We start from the raw sequence: 22,512 nt of genomic DNA, 5'->3' as shown, positions 1-22,512 counted from the left end.
TACTCTATAAGCAATGAATAACCAGAAAACAAAAAAAAGCAGCCAGAGACTTTTTTAGCAGCCCCATTTTTGCTGTCTTAATAGCAGTCTTATAGGATACAGTTCACAATCTGTGCAGTTTTCACAGCCGTTTTGGGATCACTAATAAAAATGCTGCAACACTCTCATATATCACAAAGTGGAATCCTCTGCAGTAGGCTAAAAGAGGACATTTGGGACTTGATGTATGATTCTTTTGATCTATAGAGAAAAAATATTTTTTCATTGTTACACTTCCAGTAATTCATATCTTATGTGATAATTTAAAAGAATAAAATGCTTTACACTAAATGTCTATTGTCATATTTCAGCACTGCTTTTCAAATTGTAAAGTTCAAAAGAAATTATCAAACATCATTGAATTCAGTTCTTGGAGCAGAATAAATGCATTTAAACAAATAAGTAAATGTTTAATTCATGTATTGTACTTTCTTTGATTCAAGGTTCTTAATACTTTTTAAACCGCTCCATTTCCTGCCAAAACATTTAACAATAAGTATCTGATTCAGATGTAGCTTTTGGGAATGTATAGTGTAGCAGATACACCCTTTGTCCACCTCTCGGACCCTCAGGTACCACTTCAGACACGTTGTAAAAGCACAAGACTTCTTTATTTTTCTCCTGTACAGTGCACAAAGCACCCTCCACTCCACACTCATATAATTACAATAAACTCTCTCACAAACCAATCCTCCTCGCCCAGACACTTCGCCCTCCTACCTCCCAGCTCAGCTCAGTGTCTGGGCTTACCCAAGAGTCCTTTATACCCCCTGACCCGGAAGTGGTTCCTGCCCAACAGTCCACAGTTCCTTATTCCTTCTGGGTCAGGGTAAACAGTCCTTTTCTTCACCCCGGGAGCACGTCGTTTCTTCCCGTCACGTGACCATGATGTACTCCCGGGTTATAGGGCACATACAAGCCTACGAGCCCCCCTACAGCGATGCCTGGTGGCCCCCAAGGTATCCAGCATGGCTGCATATAAAAACTACATAGTCCATGAGGCCCTGCTGGACCTCGGGGCACGTCCATGCTGTCCAGAGAGCTCCTCCTGGCGGCCCGGGGGTGAGGGCCGGAGTAAGAAGCCGGCAATCCTCCACAATAGTAATATCATATACTGTATAAAATAAGATTCTCAATCCCTAATGAAGAGTCGCCAGTTTAGATAGCCAGCATGTTTTTAGCTTGTAGAAGGTAAACCAGATTAGAAACCTGTGCTACCAAGAGTAGATTAATATCAGTTCAAATTGTACTTCAAAGTATGCTATTAGTTTTTATTTATTACAATTGCAAAAACATTTAGTGAACTTCTAATGTCATCGACAGTTTTTATCATTTCAGATTTTCCTTTTTGTTGAAGCGCAGAACATTGAGTATGGAGCATTGTTTAGTATATTTTTAAAAAATCAACAATTATTATAATTGTTATAAATACAAAATCAACAAATATTATAATTATTATAATTGTTTTAACTATAAAATTAATAAGATTCAAATGATCAATAAGCTGTTTAAGTTTCAGCGCAGAACTTGTATGTACCATTTGATAATAAAGTTGGAAATGTTCTTAAATCAAGTGCACATGACATAGAGATTAGGATATCTGGAAATCTGTGGCTTAACACTACTGTTTTTTATTAATTTTCAATGAGGCAAGTAGAGGTTAAGGCTTTGGACTTTAGGCCCTGAAGTTGTGGGTTCAAATCCCGATAATAACACTGTGTGACCATAAGTAAGGCTCTTCACCCATCTATGTTTCAATCGAAAAAAAAGAAATGTAAGCACACTTGCATCTCAGATGTTGTTAGTCAACTTGGATAAAGGTACCAGCCAAATAAGTTAATAATAGACAAATACTTTTTTTAAGAGTATAATACCTTACTGTAATCAGTAAGCCAGCAGTCACACTTTTAACAAAGGCAACAAATACAATTCAAGTTTTACCAAAAGGTGGAAGTTTTGCATACTTTGTGAGAAATTCTCTGTTAACAGCTGTCTGGATGCATTTGTAGCCAAATTAAAAAAAAAAAATTCACCTCTTCAGAATTATACTGCAGCAGTCCAAACTAGGCGATAAAATTTAAAGAAAAAAAGGTAAACCGTATAGAACTAAAGAGAAAAGGATTTTGCAAGTGCAAATTTTATTCATGTGTGAACAGAAGTGTTTATCTGAGATTTTGCAGATTTCTGTAAACAGCTAAAAGCTGAAAGGCTTGTCTTCTTCTTCTTTCGGCTGCTCCCATTAGGGGTTGCCACAGCGGATCATCTTCTTCCATATCTTTCTGTCCTCTGCATCATGTTCTGTTACACCCATCACCTGCATGTCCTCTCTCACCACATCCATAAATCTTCACTTAGGCCTTCCTCTTGATCTCTTTCCTGGCAGCTCTATCCTTAGCATCCTTCTCCCAATATACTCAGCATCTCTCCTCTGTACATGTCCAAACCAACGCAACCTTGCCTCTCTGACTTTGTCTCCCAATCGTCCAACCTGAGCTGACCCACTAATATAGTCATTTCTAATCCTGCCCATCCTCGTCACACCCAGTGCAAATCTGAGCATCTTTAACTCTGCCACCTCCAGCTCTGTCTCCTGCTTTGTGGTCAGTGCCACCGTCTTCAACCCATATAACATAGCTGGTCTCACTACCATCCTGTAGACCTTCCCTTCACTCTTGCTTATATCCGTCTGTCACAAATCACTCCTGACACTCTTCTCCACCCATTCCACCCTGCCTGCACTCTCCTCTTCACCTCTCTTCCACAATCGCCATTACTCTGTACTGTTGATCCCAAGTATTTAAACTCATCCACCTTCGCCAACTCTACTCCCTGCATCCTCACCATTCCACTGACCTCCCTCTCATTTACACACATGTATTCTGTCTTGTTCCTACTGACCTTCATTCCTCTCCTCTATAAAGCATATCTCCACCTCTCCAGGGTCTCATTAACCTGCTCCCTACTATCGCTACAGATCACAATGTCATCAGCAAACATCATAGTCCATGGGACTCCTATCTAATCTCATCTGTCAACCTGTCCATCACCATTGCAAATAAGAAAGGGCTCAAAGCCGATCCCTGATGTAATCCCACCTCCACCTTGAATGCATCCGTCACTCCTACCGCAGACCTCACCACTGTCACACTTCCCTCATACATATCCTGTACAACTCTTACGTACTTCTCTGCCACTCCCGACTTCCTCATACAATATCACAACTTCTCTCAAGGCACCCTGTCATATGCATTCTCCAGGTCCACAACGATGCAATGCAACTCCTTCTGGCCTTCTCTATACTTCTCCATCAACACCCTCAGAGCAAACATCGCATCTGTGATGCTCTTTCTTGGCATGAAACCATACTGCTGCTCACTAAACCTCACGTCACTTCTTCACCTAGCTTCCACTACTCTTTACCATAACTTCTTGCTGTGGCTCATCAATTTTATCCCCCTGTAGTTACTACAGTGCTACACATCCCCCTTTTTCTTAAATATCGGCACCAGTACACTTCTTCTCCACTCCTCAGGCATCCTCTCACTTTCCAAGATTCCATTAAACAATCTGGTTAAAAACTCCACTGCCATCTCTTCTAAACACCTCCATGCTTCCACAGGTATATCATCTGGACCAATGGCTTTTCCATTCTTCATCCTCTTCATAGCTGTCCTTACTTCCTCATTGCTAATCTGTTGCACTTCCTGGTAATTTTTTGTTGTTGCTGTTTGTGCCTTCAGTCGTTGAAATTCTTGATAGTGTACTTTGTGGTGGCTTTTAAGGTGGTTGATGAGGTTTGTTGTGTTACCTTGGGACGTTTGGACGGAACAGGAGCAAAGTTTGCACAAGACTCGTACCTGATCAACATCACATTCCTCGAAATCGAAATAGTTCCAGACAACTGAATATGACCCCTTTTTAGGAACTAACGATCGCACTTCTGCACCTTCCTCGCGTTGCTCCGCCATCATATGTTTATTCTGACTGACTGTTATTGCTGCTATTGACTTCTACTGCTTCAGAAAGCGCTTGCAATCTAGACGCAGTAACGTCATAGTGACGCAGTCCAATCTGTAAACTCAGCCCATAAAAAACAGTTTGGTCTTTATACTGTAAAATCGCGACGATATTTATTAACTAATCGTGGGTCATAAATATCGTTATCATGAGAAAAAAAAGATTAATCGTGCAGCCCTACTCCTTAGTGTCCAGCTTCTCATACAACTCATCATACGCTTTTTCTTTAGCCTTCGCCACCTCTCTCTTCACCTTGCGCCTTATCTCCATGTACTCTTGTCTACTTTCTGCATCTCTCTGACTATCCCACTTTTTCTTTGCCATCCTCTTCCTCTGTATACTCTCCTGTACTTCCCCATTCCACCCCCAGGTTTCCTTTTCCTCCTTCCTCTGTCCAGATGTCATGCCAAGCACCCTTCTTGCTGTCACCCCCACTACATCTGCTGTAGTTTACCAGCTGTCTGGTAACTCTTCACTGCCACCCAGTGCCTGTCTCACTTCCTCCCTAAACTCAACCTTGCAGTCTTCCTTTTTCAACTTCCACCATTTGATCCTTGGCTCTGCCCTCACTCTCTTCCTCTTCTTGATCTCCAACGTCATCCTACAGACCACCATCCTATGCTGCTTAACTACACTTTCCCCTGCCACTACTTTGCAGTCTTCAATCTACTTCAGATCAACTCTTCTGCAAAGGATGTAATCTACCTGTGTGCATCTTCCTCCACTCTTGTACGTAACCCTATGTTCCTCCCTCTTCTTAAAATACGTATTCACCACAGCCATGTTCATCCTTTTGGCAAAATCCACTATCCTCTGACCTTCTTCATTCCTCTTCTTGACACCATACCTACCCATCGCCTCCTTGTCTCCTCTGTTCCCTTCACCAACATGTCCATTGAAATCCACTCCAATCACCACTTTCTGTCCCTTGGGTACACTGTTTATCACTTCATTCAACTCACTCCAAAAATCTTCTTTCTCATCCATTGCACACCCAACTTCCGGGGCATATGCACTAACAACATTCATCATCACACCTCCAATTTCCAGCTTCATAATCATTACTGTGTCTGACACTCTTTTCACCTCCAGAACACTCTTGACATACTGTTCCTTCAGAATACCCCCTACTCCATTTCTCTTCCTATCCACACCATGATAGAACAATTTGAATCCACCTCCGATCCCCCTGACCTTACTTCCCTTCCATTTAGTCTCTTGCATGCACAATATGTCAACCTTCCTTCTCTCCATCATATCGGCTAACTCTCTTCCCTTACCAGTCATACTGCCAACATTCAAAATTCCTACCCTCAGTTCCACTCTTTTTACCTTCCTCCTCTCCTCCTGCCTCCGGACACGTCACCCCCCTCTTCTTCTCCTTCTTCTTTTTCTTCTTTGGCCAACAGTAGCCCAATTTCCACCAGTTCCCTGTTGACTAACAGTACTGGTGGCAGTCGTTGTTAACCCGGGGCTCGGTGATCCAGTATGGAAATTTGTATTGTTGTCCGCATATTGATTTGGCAAAATTTCGCACAGGATGCCATTCCTGACGTAACTCTCCCCATTTATCTGGCTTGGGACTGGCACGAAGAAACACACTGGTTTGTGCTAGGGAATCTATTTCCGGCCATTTTTCATTCCCGCATTCCCGGGTAAAAAGTGTAAAAATCGATCAAGAACTAACAGAGTTATAGTTAAAAATAATTAAGGTGGCGCCATTGCTGCAGCTTGCACTTCATCAGACAACAGCTTTGAACAGCAACTTGATATTGCAATGCGTCAGTCTGTTGCATCTGCATTATCTGTGCCAATAAACTTGCCATCACAGAATGATGACAAGAAACTGGATGCATCAGTAAAAGCTGAAATGGCGGTGTTTCAGAGCAACGGCAAGCGCGGGTGTTGTTTAGAACAAGTATATCAGTATCTGATGACTGTGCCGCCTACTTCAGTGGAGGCAGAGCGTGCTTTCTCAGCGGCTGGCGTACTCTGCACGAAGGTGCGCTCTCGCCCGGACGACCACACGCTCAACACGTTGTGCCTTCTACACTCTTATTACCGCAACCAACTATATACATGTACTTATATGACAGCATGAACTGCTTGTAGATAAGGTTAGCCTTTTATTGGTGTCAACATATTGCAGTAGTTTTATTAAAAATAAGTGTCGGTCATCTAAAACCGTTCACATATGGGATGCCCGTGCACTGTGTCATCCCCGGGAGCCAGGGATTCCTGGGAATGACATGCGGGATTCCTGAATTCCCGGGAATGGATAAACCCGTCCGGGAATGGATTCCCTAGTTTGTGCATCCCCTGTGGCTGAGTTTGAACTATAATAATATTAATAATAATAATATTACTCTAAAAATTGTATGTTTTTATTAAGTCTATTGCTTGTTATAAAAATGCCCTTTTGTCACAGTTTTCAGCTTAAACATACTTGTCACCCACCAATTCTGAAGTTGCAGCCAGTGCATCTGGTTGATATAATGTGCCATCCAGAGGTATCTTTTCCTATTTGACCCCTAAAATCAGTATCTAACAATAATATTAAAAAAGAAACCCTTTCAAATCTCGAACCATTTAAACAGTTGGAATTAACAGTTGTGATGCCCCCCGGCCCACACCAATGTTGCCTAGCAACATTTGAATTCAAGAAGGAATCGAAGAAGCTGAAATCCCTGTGGAGAGGCAAACAGCAATAAGAGTGCCGTTGACAGATGATCTGAGTATGTTTCATCTAATATACTGTGAAGATCACTGGCTCCTTTCATGAATGATAAATGGACTATACACAGATCAATGGATGCTGCAATAAACTGGAATAAGGCTCTGTAGTGGATCTTGAGCCCACTAGCTAGGTAGAGCCAGGTACTTTTTTTGTGCTTTCATTGGAGGTTCCTTAGCTGATTGAGTCCAAAGAAAGTGAATGAAAAAGAAGAATTGTCGTTTTAACAGACAAGCAGTAATTCTGCCAGTTGAGTCTCTTACTAGCGCAGTCACTTCCAATTAACTTTCACTAACGGCTCTAAAACCCATGCAGAACATAATTTGAGGTATTTGAACCTTTGCCAAATCCTGCTGACTTTGGCACTCACAATGTCAATCTAAGGTATTTCATAACATAAAAAGCCATTACTAGAGAGCCGTAATACTATTATGTACCGATTTCAAGGGTGTTTAATAGCTTTTGCTTTGCCGCTATTGCTAAAGCACTTTTAACTAGCTAAGAGTTGTTGAGGTTTTAATGTAACCTTCCAAATAATATAGTGGGATTAAGCCACACAAGAGTTCAGGATCAAGACTTACGGGTGGCTGCCTGCATTCTCTGAACAAGTCGGCTAACCTGCTTGCGCTCTGATTGGAACCATGTGTGTTAAACGCTTTTAGCCCTGAATGCGGCTTTGTAAAATAATGCAATGCAAGCTGGTGTTTGGTTTCTCTAGCATTTAGGTTTTCCTCATTCATTTTCTTTTGAAACGTTTGTCCCAGACCTATTTCTACAGACATCTTTTTCTAATGTTATATCATTTATATTGATAACAAACGGTGAAACAATAAGTTCAATCTGTTATTTAAAGGTAGTTATTTGTGAGACAGTTTCAACAGAGGAATAGGCACAATAATTTCAAATTTTGAATGAGTGAGAGTGATGGGCTGGTACTTCATCCAGACCCTGTTCCTGCCTTGTGCCTAATGCTGCCAGGATAAGTTTCAGTCACACCATACATGACCCTAAATTACAATAAGCGAGCAAGGAAATGCTAAATGAACATATTTGAGGTGGTCCTGCAGTTGTTTACCTAGTGGAGGCACTAATTACACAGTTTACTGAGATGGCTCTTCAAGTTCAGTTTCAGCTGCTGAGTTCTGTAAATGTTGTTGAATGTAATGGCTAATGCTGAAGGTTTGTGATCTCTAAACAACCTGCTGCGACTTGTGTATGTGACATCTGGAGCAGAGTAAAGGGCACAATGAATGAGGTCCCCAGCTAGAGCTTTGAAATAATATTTTGGTACAGTTTAGCTATTAGTTAACCAAAAGAGTTTGATGAACTGCTTTGTCTCCTCTTGTTTGCCTATGTTTTTATGTTCTTATGATTCAATTAGGGTCTGAGATCACTAGTGATGGTTATAAGACACAGTACATATTCCCACAAAAATGTTATACTTTTCTTAATTAAATATTCCACAGAATGGCCAATAAAAAGTAAAATAATTAGAATAGAATGCCTTTTATTATCACCATACACATGTACAATGAGATTAAAAGCAGCTCCTTCAGTGCAGACATATATGTAGAACACAATAAGTAAATAAACAAATAAATGGTGCAAAAAGCTTGTGAAAAGTTGCAAAGAAGTTGCAAAAAAGTTCTGCAACACTATATACATATGGAAAGAATAATAACTATTACACTATTGGGTTATTGCACATTATTTAAATATTGCACAATAATGATGATCATGTGCAGTGAGTAGTGGATGTTGGAACCTGAGAGTAATGATATTGTACAGTATACAGATATTACACAGTTATTATCAGAGCCATTTAGATATTGGATATTGCACAGTTGATGGATAGAAGGAAGTCCAGGGGTTGGGGGGTTAGACTGTGTAGTCAGTGCATGTGTGAGTTTAGAATGGTTATGGCTTTTGGGGAAAAACTGTTCTTGAGTGTGTTTGTCCTTGTTGCGATGCACCTGTACCGCGTCCCTGAAGGCAACAGGTCAAACAGATCAGAGCCAGGGTGGGAGCTGTCCTTGATGATGTTTTTTGCTCTACTGAGGCAGCGGGAGGTGTAAATGTCCATCAGGCAGGGGAGAGGGCAGCCGATGATCTTCTGTGCTACCTTTACTACTCTCTGAAGCCTCTCCCTGTCTGCCATTAAAAACATTAACTGTATTTTTGTTTGTAATATCATGGTAGAAATGCATGGTAAATACAGATTTAAATCCATAAGAATTTTCTTGGAGGATATAAAAGTATACATTGGAATATTCTTGAAACATAATATAATTACACGCTGTATTGTAATTGCACTTGTCAATTACACTACCCTGCCTGTCATTAAGCATCCTCAGTAAACAACACAAAAACATGGCCTCTAATCAGTAAATGACATATTTTATCTTGCTTTGCTTTTAGAACGATGGCATAGATTCAAACTAATTTACACACAAAGCCTCATGATTCTCACTTTTTTTTTGTTGACAGAACACAGTGATTTTGTTCTGCACATAGAAAAATATTTGCCTAAGTACACCTGATATCATTGAACGATAGTGTTTAATTCTGTGGTATTTATATCAACAGTGCAATTTAGAAAGCATGAAAAAACAAGTGAGACAAACGTTGGACAGCAGTGTTGAAGCCAGATGTAGTTACACTCAAAGGGGCATATTAGAACTGTTTAAAGGTCATCATGTTAATGCAAGTGTCTGGCAGGAAGTTCAAATTGGACATGTGAGGAGGTTAGTTCAGACAACTTGGCAGGCATTAGTTTTATTCCAAACTATTTTGTAAGTAAAACTCAATTCATTGTTAGATTATATTATTTCTTTTCTTTTATATATCACATGTAAATAGGGCGGCATGGTGGCGCAGTGGGTAGCGCTGCCGCCTCGCAGTTGGGAGACCTGGGGACCTGGGTTCGCTTCCCAGGTCCTCCCTGCGTGGAGTTTGCATGTTCTCCCCGTGTCTGCGTGGGTTTCCTCCGGGTGTTCCGGTTTCCTCCCACAGTCCAAAGACATGCAGGTTAGGTGGATTGGTGATTCTAAATTGGCCCTAGCGTGTGCTTGGTGTGTGGGTGTGTTTGTGTGTGTCCTGCGGTGGGTTGGCACCCTGCCCGGGATTGGTTCCTGCCTTGTGCCCTGTGTTGGCTGGGATTGGCTCCAGCAGACCCCCGTGACCCTGTGTTCGGATTCAGCGGGTTGGGAAATGGATGGATGGATGTAAATATGTTGTTAAACAAAATGGGGTGACACAGGTATAGTGATAGGGTCCGTGATGGAGTCCTGTTTAACTGTGAGTCCAAAGAAAGTAAATGTAAGGACCGTAACATCAAGGTCTGGGCTTCCTCAGCCCATAGTGAGTGTTCCTAAGGACGTCAACCCATCTCTTTCAGTGGCAGGTTCCTTAATGAATGCTGACTTCCAGTTCATTCTTTTTTTAAACAGAAGATGGCATGGAAGGGATGGGACTTCCAATGTAAAAGGGGAAATCACATCACTGGTCCCCCCCGCTTTCTTTCCCTGGTCTAAATACTAAAAAGGGAAGATTAGCTCTGGTGTCACAAGATTATGGGACAATGACAAGTCTTGCAGTAGTCTACAGCAAAGAGAGAGAGAGAGAGAGAGAGAGAGAGAGAAAGAGAGAGAAAGATAGGCCCTAAACTTGTAGCAGAAGAAGTTCTCCTCAAGGCAGCTTGTTAAGTTAGGTGTTTCTAGGTGCCATATGTGTTTTGTGGCCAGGATGGGCAATAGACAGGGGCAAAGAGTGAGATCCTGTCTGAATCATGCACTGTTGTTCCTAGATGTTAAAGAGTAGCATGTCAGGGTCGCCTGTGGCATCTAGCTGGGCAAGCAGGGTTCTAGCTACTTATTCAAGTTCAAATACTGCCCTCACTGACTTGCTTAATCCTGTCACTTTACACAGTTTTTTCCAATTAATTCATTTGCAGACTTCATCTACATAATGTTGGAGAGTTGGATGCTGTTGTGTAGTCTGACATACCCCTTGACTCAGTCCAACCAGTCTGCGACTTGTGCCCACAAATGTTATTGGGGCAGGCTCTATGCATGCAAGAGTTGAGAACCAACAAGCTCTCAGTGAGTAATAAAATACATATATTAACAGAAAAGAGACTCGACTGTGTGATATTTCATATGTTACATACCACAAAAGAATGAATAAAGAAAATGCTCCTGACACTGTGGCCAAACTATATTTAAAACATTTGTAATCCAAAGTGCCCTGCCCGGGGTTTGTTTCCTGCCTTGCGCCCTGTGTTGGCTGGGATTGGCTCCAGCAGACCCCTGTGACCCTGTAGTTAGGATATAGCGGGTTGGATAATGGATGGATGGATGGATGGATGTAATTGAAAGCCGGAGGTTTACCGCCATATTAGAAGTTAGGAATAAAGTACTGGCAGAGACTTACTTAAAACATAGAAGGGGTAGTATTAAAAAGAGATAGGAAATAACAAACCAAGTTCCAGTTCATTTGGCAGACATTGAGCACACGTCCAATAATTTCAGACCCAGAGAAGTGGCAGGATTTTATTTCTCTTCTGCTTGCCTTGTGTTCATCCCTATTTTTGTAAGGCATTGTTTATGTTTAAAGGTGACCCTTTTAGTGGCATCCCAGGCACAGAGGATCATAAGGGCCTCCTTCTATCCAAAAATATAAAAATAGTTTTTGAAAAAATCATTTTCTAGCCTGTTTTTTCACAAATTACTGTGTATTTGTAATATATGAAAACTAAATCCATGACATTTTCTGGAAATATTCTGGGAATTGAGAATACGAATTGAGTTCCTACTAGAATGTTATGGGGACTGAGGTTAATGGGATGTTCCAGAGATAGCATGTGGACTAGGGATATGTTTTGAGAAATGAAGCCAGTGGACTGTCTGGAGGGATTTTTCTTTTAAGCTGAATTGCACAAATCAATTAGTTGTGCCTGGAGCAACCAAACATTGATCTGTCAGCTCACGCTTCATCGCTTCTTTTAATCATTTAGGGTTTAAGATTCAAGAGATAAAAAAAAGAACTGTTAAATAAGAAAGCCTGAGGTTTATTTGTATGTGAAAGGCAGAGATAGGTAGAGTCATTCTTATTGATCTCTTGGTTTTGTTTTGGTGTTTATTCTGATTCTTATATTTTAAACATGTCCCTTGATATTTAATGGCATAATGCTTACATGGTGAGCTTTTCCGTTAAAAAAAATACTGTGCTGTAAATAATGAGAAAAAAATTCTGTTTCACCAGTTAAAAATATTTATTACACTTAATCATATAATATTTGAACAGTGCCTTCAAGGGCAGTTTAATTAGCCAAAAAAATAGGTTTGAATATTCAGAATAAAATCAAGTAGATAATTCAATATGTTCAAACCTAGTTTAACAATTCTTGCTGTTACATATATGTTTGTTAGTGCAATGGCGGCCATGAAAAGAACAAATACCAATACCAAATACAAAAATCCTAAAGGTACTCGAGGAACTGTTATTTAAATATAAGTGCCATCAAAATCTTGAGCATGTACCCAGCAATCTTTTTTTCTGTCTAGTATGGACAGTTGCATGCAGCAGTCTTTCTGAAGGCAGCAAGCCATGAAAGTAGCAACGAAAAGGACCACAATCCTTATAACCCACTTGCGTTGGCACAGCGCTTTTCTACATTATCATTTTTATTTTTACTTTTCTGTACTTGACTGTCTGCAAATCATGAAGTGCTCGTGACTCTGTTGCATTGGCACTGCTTGTAACACTCACCTGCAGTCCTGTATTGCAAACATATTGTGACGTGTCTTGTAGCCAAACAGACATAAGCAGAGCGGTTTAAGATCAAGAGAAGTACAGGTCAGTTAGTAAGACAGCGACATGGTGTGAATAGCGAGCAAAGTGCCAAAAAAGGTTTATTATTTTGGGGGTGTCCACTGGGCAGCAGGAGGGTACTGTCTATATTGTTGGCATTCAGAGTAAAAAAAAGCAGTCGGCACATCTGGACTCCCCATAAAAGCAGCTCCCATGTTCTTTACGGGATCGTCACTGTACCAAGTTAGGGTCCACACAATCTGCTTACTTTTCTTCTCCTATACAGATGTTGCAATATTTTAATAAAGGTTGCCTAGATATTTTTAATTACACATCAGTGTTTTAGGCATTATGTGTCAAGCTACTAGGCATGTTAAGACTAATTGTACGACATGGCGTGTTGGCTGAAGAGGCTTTTTAAATTGGGGGTTTCAAAGAATTTTAATAAAAGGAAAATCAGATTATTACAGTTATTTTCCAGTTGGTTTAATGAGAAGGTCTTAGTGTTAAACAACAGTCAGTGATCTCAAGTTCAAGAATGAATGGGATACAATCAGATGCAAAACAATACTTTTGAGGCACAGGCGAAGCGTTTAGAAAAACGTCTCTGAGTACACTTGTAGATCAAAGTGCATAGCAGTGGGACAGGAAAAAACACTACATTGTGTAGAGGTCTGGCAGTATGTTTTACAAATAAAGATAACAGGCCAACTATTCAAAATTATGAAAAGGCTGATCATGGAAGTGAAGGGCCAAAAAACTACAAAATATTGCAGTCTTTGCGTAGTGCATCTGGAGTAAAGGCCCATTTATACTTGGGTACAGACTGCCACAGATATGCCTGCATACAATGATGGCACGTGCTGGTCTGTTTATAGTTCAAGTGTCTAGTGCATGACATGGTGGTAGCAGAATCTGTTTTTTCTTTGACTTTACATCTTGGTCTCTAAGATATTTCCATTTCTTACTGCACGAACCTTCATCTTTTCCCATGGTCTGGTCTAAGGTTGAAGATTTTTAGGGGGTTGGGCTGTGGGGGCTGGCCCCTATATTCAAAAGCCAGCACCCCCTAAATGATTCTGTGTGGGAACCTCCTGCCTTAAGCCTTTGATGAATAATCAATCTATTGTGCCGCTCATGTACAAGGGCAGCCCATTCCCCCTCTCAGACATTAGATCTATTGTCAATGAATCAAGCCGCTCTACACCACCACCCAAGACATTCAATCAGTAGTCAAAGAGTCAAGCCACTGTAATCTTGAAGGGGGAACCCCACTGCTTCAGAATTCACCCCAGACCACAAAGTTTCTGACTTGGCCACTGGTCTGGGTTATTTTTGGACATTTGGCACAAACACTGTGTGCTTTTAATGTTGGATTGTGTAACTACAGGTAGCAACACTTCACACAGCTGTTCCTCCAATGAGTGTAACATTTTCTTGCCTAGAGGATGTGCATATGAAATGCACAGGCACACACAGGGCCACATGTTTACAAATTGTTGGAGGTTGCCACTGCGAGGATATGCATGCTAGGCGAGATGACAAAGTTTACAGCACTCGCACCTTTGTGGTGATCCAGACATGTCAAGTATAAAAAGACTTTAACTCAATTCCAGAATTAGTGACTATAAAACAATAAAAACATTGTTTGCTCTTCACCCAAGCACCCCCAGTGAAGCCTTAACTCTGGATCTCCAGAGCTGTGCTCCATTGAAAAGGCTGTTGCTTTGTATTATATAGTACGTTATGTAATGGTATGTGATATGCCTGGGTACACTATGGTTAAGATTAGGGTTGTGTGAGAGTTTGTTGAGTAAACCAAGTAATATAAACAAGTAGTCCAATTGGCTGTTCAGTGGAGCTCCTGATTCGCATAGCTGCAGGGGTCTCCAACTGTACCCATCTCATTCTTTGACAGTCAGAATGTCAGCTTTGCCTTCGAATAACACTTTTTAAAAATAAATTCAAATTATATTCCAATAGTGATGTTTGATCTTACAGGAATAGTATTTAGACCCCTTCTCTTTGACTCATTTTCTTATGTTGTAGCCTTATACTAAAATTGTTTGAATTCATTTTTTTCTGACATCAAGCTAGATTCAATACCCCAGAATGACAAAGTGAAAATAGGATTTTAGGAATTTTTGCAAAAGTATTAAAAATTTAAAAAACTATAATATTACATTGGCACAAGTATTCAGACCCTTTAGCCAGTACCTCACTGAAACAGCTTTGGCAGCAATTATATCTTGGACACTTTTTGGGTATCAGGCAACAGGTTTTGCACACCTGGATTTGACATTTTCTGCCATTTTCCTCTGCAGGTAGGATGGAGAACTTCAGTGGACAGTTATATTCAGGTCTCTCTTGAGATATTTGTTTGAGTTCTATTCCACACTCTGGCTGGGCCACTCACGGTCATTCACAGAGTTGTCCCAAAGCTACTCCTGTGTGGTCTTTGCTTTGTGCTTAGGGTCATTGTCTTGTGTGAAGTTATCCTTTGACCCAGTCTGAGATACAGAGTGTCCTGGAGCAGGTTTTCATTAAAGATATCTCTCTACTTTGCTCTATTCAGCTTTCCCTCCACCCTGACTAGTCTTCAAGTCCATGTCATAGGAAAACAACCGCACAACATGATGCTGCCATCACTATGCTTTACCATTGAAATGGTATTGTGCAGGGAATGAGGGGTGCCTGGTTTCCTGCAGACGTGAGACTTAGAATTGAGGGCAAAAAGTTCAATGTTGGTTTCATCAGATTAAAGAATCTTGTTTCTCATAGTCTGAGAGTACTTTAGGTTTCCTTTTGTAAACTCCAAGTGGTCTTCCAAGCGTCACCTGGCCACTCTGCCGTAAAGCCCACATTAGTGGAGTAATGAAGTGGTAGTTGTTCTTCTAAAAGTTTCTCCCATCTCCACACAGGTTCTATAGAACTCACTCTATGTGACCATCAGGTTTTTGGTCTTCTATTTTACCATGGCCCTTCTTCCCCGATTGTTCAAGTTTGTCTGAGCAGCCAGCTATATGAAGAATCGTGATTGTGCCAAACTTATTCCATTTGGGAATTATGGAGGCCACTGTACTCTTGAAAACTTTCAGGGCTGCAGAATTTTTTTGTAGCCTTCCCCAGATCTGTGCCTAAGCACAATCCTGCCTCTAAGCTCTGCAGGAATTCTTTCAATGTTGTGGCTTGTTTTTTGCTAATACACATCGTCAACTGTGGGACCTTCTGTAGACAGGTGTGTGCCTTTCCTAAACATGTCTGATCAATTGAATTTACCAAAGATGAATTTCAAACGAGTTGTAGATAAATCTCATGGATCACTAAGTTATGAATTTAACTTAGTTTAAGTTAATTTAAACCATTTTAGCATAAGGTTGCAGCATAACAAAGTGTGTAAAAAGTAAAGGAATCCTTTCTGAAGCACTGTATATAAATTCTGATAGCCATGGTGAGTTCAGGTTTGAGATTTTGCTGAGGTGACTTCTTTATGGAGTCATCATAGTTATTGCTATTATGATTTTAGTCCATGTATTCTGCTTCAGTTCAGTCCAACAACATCAGCTAAGCTAAATGAAGACTCTAATTGTGACAGAGCAAGTGAGAAAATGAGTGTGCTCTAAGATGGCCTCTTGAGGAGACATCAATCCACTACAGGGTTCACCTGTGTGTATCCCGAAGCTAGCATTCTGGTGTCAGTCAGTCAATCATTCTCCAACCCGCTATATCCTAACACAGGGTCACGGAGGTCTGCTGGAGCCAATCCCAGCCAACATGGGGCACAAGGCAGGAACACACCCCGGGCAGGGTGCCAGCCCACCGCAGGGTACACACACTAGGGACAATTTAGGATCGCCAATGCACCTAACCTGCATATCTTTGGACTGTGGGAGGAAACCCATGCAGACACAGGGAGAACATGCAAACTTCACGCAGGGAGGACCCAGGAAGCGAACCCAGGTCTCCTTACTACGAGGCAGCAGTAGCGTTACCACCACACCACCCATTCTGGTGTTTTAAATATAAAAAAACACATAATATACATAATATAAAACAGACTGATTGGGCTAGTATTTATAAAGTAGTATATATACTTTACAAGTCTCAGGAGCTACATGTGGTAAGAGAGGTCCACTGTTGTCGGTGTATTTCAAAATAAATAAATAATGGATGCACTCGTGCTGGGGAGTGGAGCAGGTGCGAGTGACTGTCTGAGAAGACATCTTATCTCCAGGTTACTGCAAGGCAGTCAGCTGACCATGCATTGCTTGCCCAGCATGTGTAGGCAGTCCAATTGTCTTATCATCATCCTGGTGTAGCAATTAAGCAATCGCTCCTGTAACTCTCCCCAGTGTATAAAAGGGGAGCACAGGATTGGTAAAAGGAAAGGGAAAGGGTACAGAGGTTAATGTGGGGAAACCAGGCAAGAGTGAGCAGGTGCAATGAGAGGAAGCAGGCAGATAGGAGTGGAGCCCCAAAAGGAGCGTGTGGCTGGCGCTCAGGAGAGGGCTGAGGAGTCACTTCTGCTGAGCGTTTAAATAGCAGGAGCGACCACTATGCTCAAGAGTGTGCTCTCACCAGGAAAAGCCAACAGATCAGCAGCGGTGAGAGGACAACGCGTGCTTTCGCCAGGTGGAGCCTAGAAAGGCAGCGGTGGACACGAAGCAGGGCTCGGTGACTCCCTGCAAACACCATAGGATTAGTAACAAGGATATGGGTCAGGATAAAAAAGGTTGTCTGTGCCTGCTGGGGGACTTCACATCGGGCTGCAAAGACCGGAGAGGGCAAGCTGAAGAGAAGTCAGATTTTTAAAGGGGCACCAAGGCTCTTTGGACAAAAAGACAGTCTCTTGCCTATGTTTTAACCTTGTTTTTAATGGATTTTCTATTCATTGAATTTTAACTTCCACAGCACCTTTTAATTAGACTGTTTATTTATTTATTGAAGATTGAGCATTGCACTTTTGAACACTGTTTGTTTGGATTTTGTTTTAATAAAGGCACTGAGCACCTTTTTTACACCTACCCCTTGCTATATGTGTGTTTTGTTCACATCCGCAGACTTATCCTGGTCATGACCTTCGATGAGGTCGGGTTAAAGAGGCTCCCAGAGCCAAAGTGAGAGCATGGAGTAGCCCAGCAGTGTCACACTAGCAAAATTAATATTTACAGTAGTTACATGGCAAAAGCCCAGTAAAGGGAAGCTATCATATGTACAGTCTAAATTAAATTCAGTTATTAAGGCCAAATAAAACAGTCCATAGTAAGTTGATTAAAATTATAAAATGTATGAACTGCATGCACTTTGTTAGATCCAGTCTAAATGAAACCTTTTTAATGTGATTCATGCTTGTTAGCTCCAATTAAAACTGGTCCATTATTGCTATTCCCTCGTCTTTCTCCGCATTAATGGACTGCGGCAAATTGTTGAAGTACAGTAATAGTGGAAGACAGTGTGGTATAGCTAAAGCACTTGACTTCAAAAACCCAAAGCTAAGGGTCCAGTCCTTGCCTTTGACTCACTGTCTGATCCTGAGCAAGTTACTTAACTTACCAATTCTCCAGTTGTAGAATCTTAGTGTGAACAGTTGTTCTCTGTAAGTATAAGGCATAGTGTTTCATATAAAAAAGGGCTGTATAAAATAAAGTTGTCTTAGCTATTGAGAATTAGGTAATTGTCTCTATCCTTTGTCACTTACAATTACTACACTTTGATAAAAGCAAACCAACAAAGACTTGGGTCCCAGGTGAAAAACAAAACAATTTAATAGCAAGATCCATGAGGATTTTTAGCAAATAATAGCCTCAGGATAACACCAAAGCAGCCTTTAGCAATAATCTCTTTGGGAGATATGTGCATTGGTTTGCAAGACAGGATAGCGAGCATCCACTGGTGAGTTCAAGTCTGGTGGGTGGAATGGCAGAGCTTTGTTGGAATCATAGTTTCTTCTGGAATGTTGAAAGGGAAAAAATATGTGACTGTCTTTTCCATGCTCAATCACTATTACCAGATTGGCTCTTGCAATAGATTGATAGAGCAATCATACGTTGGACAAACAATTAAGCTTATTTAATATGATAACATCATGTTCAATATTTTTAAAGCTTTCTCAGCACCCACTTATGTAGTTATTCTTGGCAATTGAATGAACTTGCTGGAAGCCTTCTGCCCTTATAAACGTGTAACATATTCATGGATCCTCTTTACCTGCCTGTCATGGATGTAGCAGTCACCTCTAAAATATTCCTTTAAAAAGTGAAATCAATGTCCTGTGTAGGTGACAGAAGTTGCTTTCTGAATCATTCTACAAATGGTGAAGCTAAAAAATAAGCAGGCAGTGTGGCGTTGTGGTTAATGGAGGCTTTGGACTTTAAATGCAGAGGATGTCGGTTCAAATCATTGAATTGACACTGTGAGACCATGTGCAAGTCACTTCACCTGCCTATGCTCCAACTGGAAATGCAAAAGAAATGTAATCAATTGTTAAGCACCTAGGAAAAAGACATCAGCCAAATAATAAGTAAATAATAATGCATGTTCACAAGACATTTGAAATCCTGTGTGTTTTTCCCTTTTATTGCTTTCTTTCAATTATGCTTTAAATGTGTGTTCATTATATATGTACTTAACCAGATAAAGACTGAGTGATTCATTAAATATTGTCTCAAAGTGCCACTTCACGATATAATTCTGCACAAAACTCCTAATAAAACTCAGAAGTAATAAAAACTCCTGACTCTGTGTACTTTTTATATCTTTAACAATGGATGAATCAGCAATATCTGCATTGATACCTTTTATTTTTTTATTTATGTATTTATTTATTAAATTATGCTTTGTTTCTGTCTTTTAGGGTGAGGAGAAGACAAAATCAAGAAGTGCTACTGTACCGTAAGTCCCTTTTTTAATGATAAGAATCAAGTGTCAAGAATAAGTAGATAAAAGGATGTGGCTACTATGAAATGGCTTATGCAATTTACAAAATACTTGAAAATATTGGCCTTTATATATAATAATAAAGTTTATTTTAAAAAATAGTTTTGTTTTAATGCTGTGAAATTTGCAGTAAAGCTCTTTTATGCCCTCCCTATGACTATTCAAGCTGTATCCACTTTACTCAGGTTTAGACATCTTTTTGAAGATGCACCTTTTTGTTAACTATTTTTTGAAGTGCATGGTTTCCCTTCTACAGGATAGCTGCTTTTGTGCTGACAAAAAGTTTAGAATAGTGATTTTTTGGCTTTGTCTAGTTGCAGATTTAATTATGTAGTAGTAGTGCTACTCCATCTTACTCGGTTTTGATCTTATTCTCTTTTGCTTTTGATGCTTTAATCTTCTAATTAGTCTTGTATGTATTATAACTTGCTTTGTAAGTCCCCTTAGATTAAGTGTTTGCTAAGTAAATAACAATAATATTAATGATAACAATAACTTGTGCTCTGGATATATATTTAATTAAACATCTGCAGGGTCAAGAGCTCCAAAATCTGTACAATACAGATTGTAGTATCTACAAAGTGTGGCGTTGTATTTACTGTAATTGACTATCTACAGCAAAACATTTGAAAGATTTTTTATGTTGAATATCAAGCTGTTTCTAAATGATCTTGTCCAAATGTGATATTTTTGGCTTGGGATTTATTAGCCACTATTCATTGGATGAGTATTATTTGAAAGGAATTGCCACAGACTTTGGCAAATGAACTGTATGACTTTGAAACGAGTGAAACGCTCCTAACTATGGTGAACTATGGTATATTTGGTTAAAATATTTGTTTTTAAAAACATGAATAGGATTAAGTATTTTTGAATATAGATGGATGTGTAGGTGGATGCATATTTGTTTATACTTTTAAATTATATGTGGAATTTCTAATGTGAATTACATATACTGTATATTTAACAGGAAAATAAAGTCTTCAAGGTAGTGATATCTTTCAATTTCGTGTTTTAAACTAAATAGAGTTAGCAGGTTTTGTAGCCTAGCTTATCAATTATTTGCATACTGTTTCAAAGTCATTTCTTGTTTTAATTTAGTTGATGAATCCTTGGTTTCAGAGCAGTGATTCCGTAGTCAGGCCATTTATTTTCAGTCTTTTTTTTTGTTTTTGTGAATTCTTTAAAAAATCATTGATTTGTGTTCCTTAATTCTGGAGAATCCTTCTTATTAGTAAGTGCCCTGTTCACTGTAGCCTGCAGCACTTCTTGTGCAGGGACTTTGGGACAGAAGCTCCTGTTAACATGCTCCCGGGCAAAACTCAGAGCAGGCAGGCTAGGAGGACGCAGGTGTGATGCATAGGCAGCACCTGTGGTGTTTCACGTCCCTCCAGCCTCCCCCAGGCAGTTAGCCAATGAAGAACGGAAGAGCCTTCAATTCCAGCAGTTTCCTTCTTTGTTGAATGAGAACAGACAGTAAAACTACAGTATTGTGTGTCAAAGTGTCAATCATGGAAACAAAACTCTCCTTTTGACTGCAACCATCTGGTTTATCTTTCAGTCAGAGGTATCTATCTCCTTTATATAATGTGCAGAAGCTGACAGTCTATCTAATAGAAAGCAGCAAGTCAGCAATGCACGGATCAAATTGAAATGTTTTAATTGTTTTGTCTGTGAAGTAATGCTTAGTATATCTTTCTCTCAACCCACTGTTTTCTTCTCAAATAGAGGTTGGGTTAAAAATTCTTTCAGAAGTCAAGTAAGTTGTGATACTGAAGCCCACCTAAGATTGCATGTGAACATTTTAAGATTCTCTCATATTTATCTTAGTAAAAATATATTTTGAAAGAGACTGCATAAGAATATTTCCATACTGTAGATGCCCTAATGATTTAAGTACAGGCAGTGGCCATTGTTATTAGGCCGCTGTTATTAGGTCTTCTGAGGCAGAGTTGAAATCATGAAATGGTAGCCTTTGAGGGCCACTATACTATAATGCTATCTTTTATGTACTCTTTTCTTTCACTTTTTGCCTACTTTTATTTTTAGTAAATGATTTCTACATTTGTAAAGGGATTTCATGCTGAAGCACAGGAAGATATTTGAAATGTTTTAGGTGTTTTCATTAAATATTTCAATATTGGACTTTTGTTGGGGGTAACATGGTGACACGGTGGTTCACACTGCTGTTCCATAGCTCTACCCATAATGGCAACTTGTGCACCCAATGTGTAGGTTTTCTTTAGGCACTTTGGTATTTCTCCCACAGTCTAAAGAGGTACATGTTAAGTTGATCAATAATTGTTATATGGGTATGGCTATGAGTGGGACTGGCAATGGACTGGGACCATGCCTTGCACCCAGTGCTACTGGGATAAGCCTTGGTTTCCCTGTGACACTAAATTGGATTAAGCAGGTTTGACAATATTATGTTATCTTTTACAGAAATTTACTTGGGCATAATTGTGTACTGCACAGTTCACAAAAATCATGTTTATAAAGAAGAAATAACCCATCATTTTTTATTGAGTTATACTTTAAAAACTCTGTCAGAGAGATAATTGAGCTGAAAGCAAGCAAGTAAGCAATATTATAAATACAAAATGCATATAATATGTCAATATCAATATTCCATATTAGTTCAACACAAGACTGGAAATCTCTGCAAAAGGGACAATTAGTTAACTGGAAGAATGTACCTGTTTTACCAGCAACCAATGATGAACCCCTACAGGCATTAAAGTATTCACTAATGCTACACTTGTAAAAATGGCTACTGGCAAGTTTTTTTTAAAAAAATGAGTATTACAAACCATTGCAGGACACCAATCAATATTATTTAGACACCTTTGCAAAATCTGGTGACAAACATAGCACCAGTTCAGTATGTAATTTAGGAAAACAGAACACCGGTAGCATACATATATACAGTATTGTGAAATAATACACCTTGACACATAAAAAAGGTTTGGGAC

At 39.9% G+C, this 22,512-nt stretch overlaps 1 protein-coding gene across 2 annotated transcripts in view; it reads left to right on the top strand.

Moving 5' to 3' along the window:
* The window catches only part of aff2 (AF4/FMR2 family, member 2), a 684,414-nt gene that overhangs the window by 477,759 nt on the left and 184,143 nt on the right, over window positions 1–22,512 (top strand). For both annotated transcript variants that reach the window (XM_051935183.1, XM_028816861.2), the window contains exon 9: window positions 19,455–19,492. In XM_051935183.1, the coding sequence (XP_051791143.1) occupies window positions 19,455–19,492 (38 nt within the window). The remainder of the gene's footprint in view (window positions 1–19,454; window positions 19,493–22,512) is intronic.

The sequence above is a fragment of the Erpetoichthys calabaricus genome, chromosome 12 (assembly GCF_900747795.2).
Source record: "Erpetoichthys calabaricus chromosome 12, fErpCal1.3, whole genome shotgun sequence".
NCBI lineage: Eukaryota > Metazoa > Chordata > Cladistia > Polypteriformes > Polypteridae > Erpetoichthys > Erpetoichthys calabaricus.
Note: the sequence above shows the minus strand (reverse complement) of the source record. Positions and strands in the feature narration are given on the sequence as shown.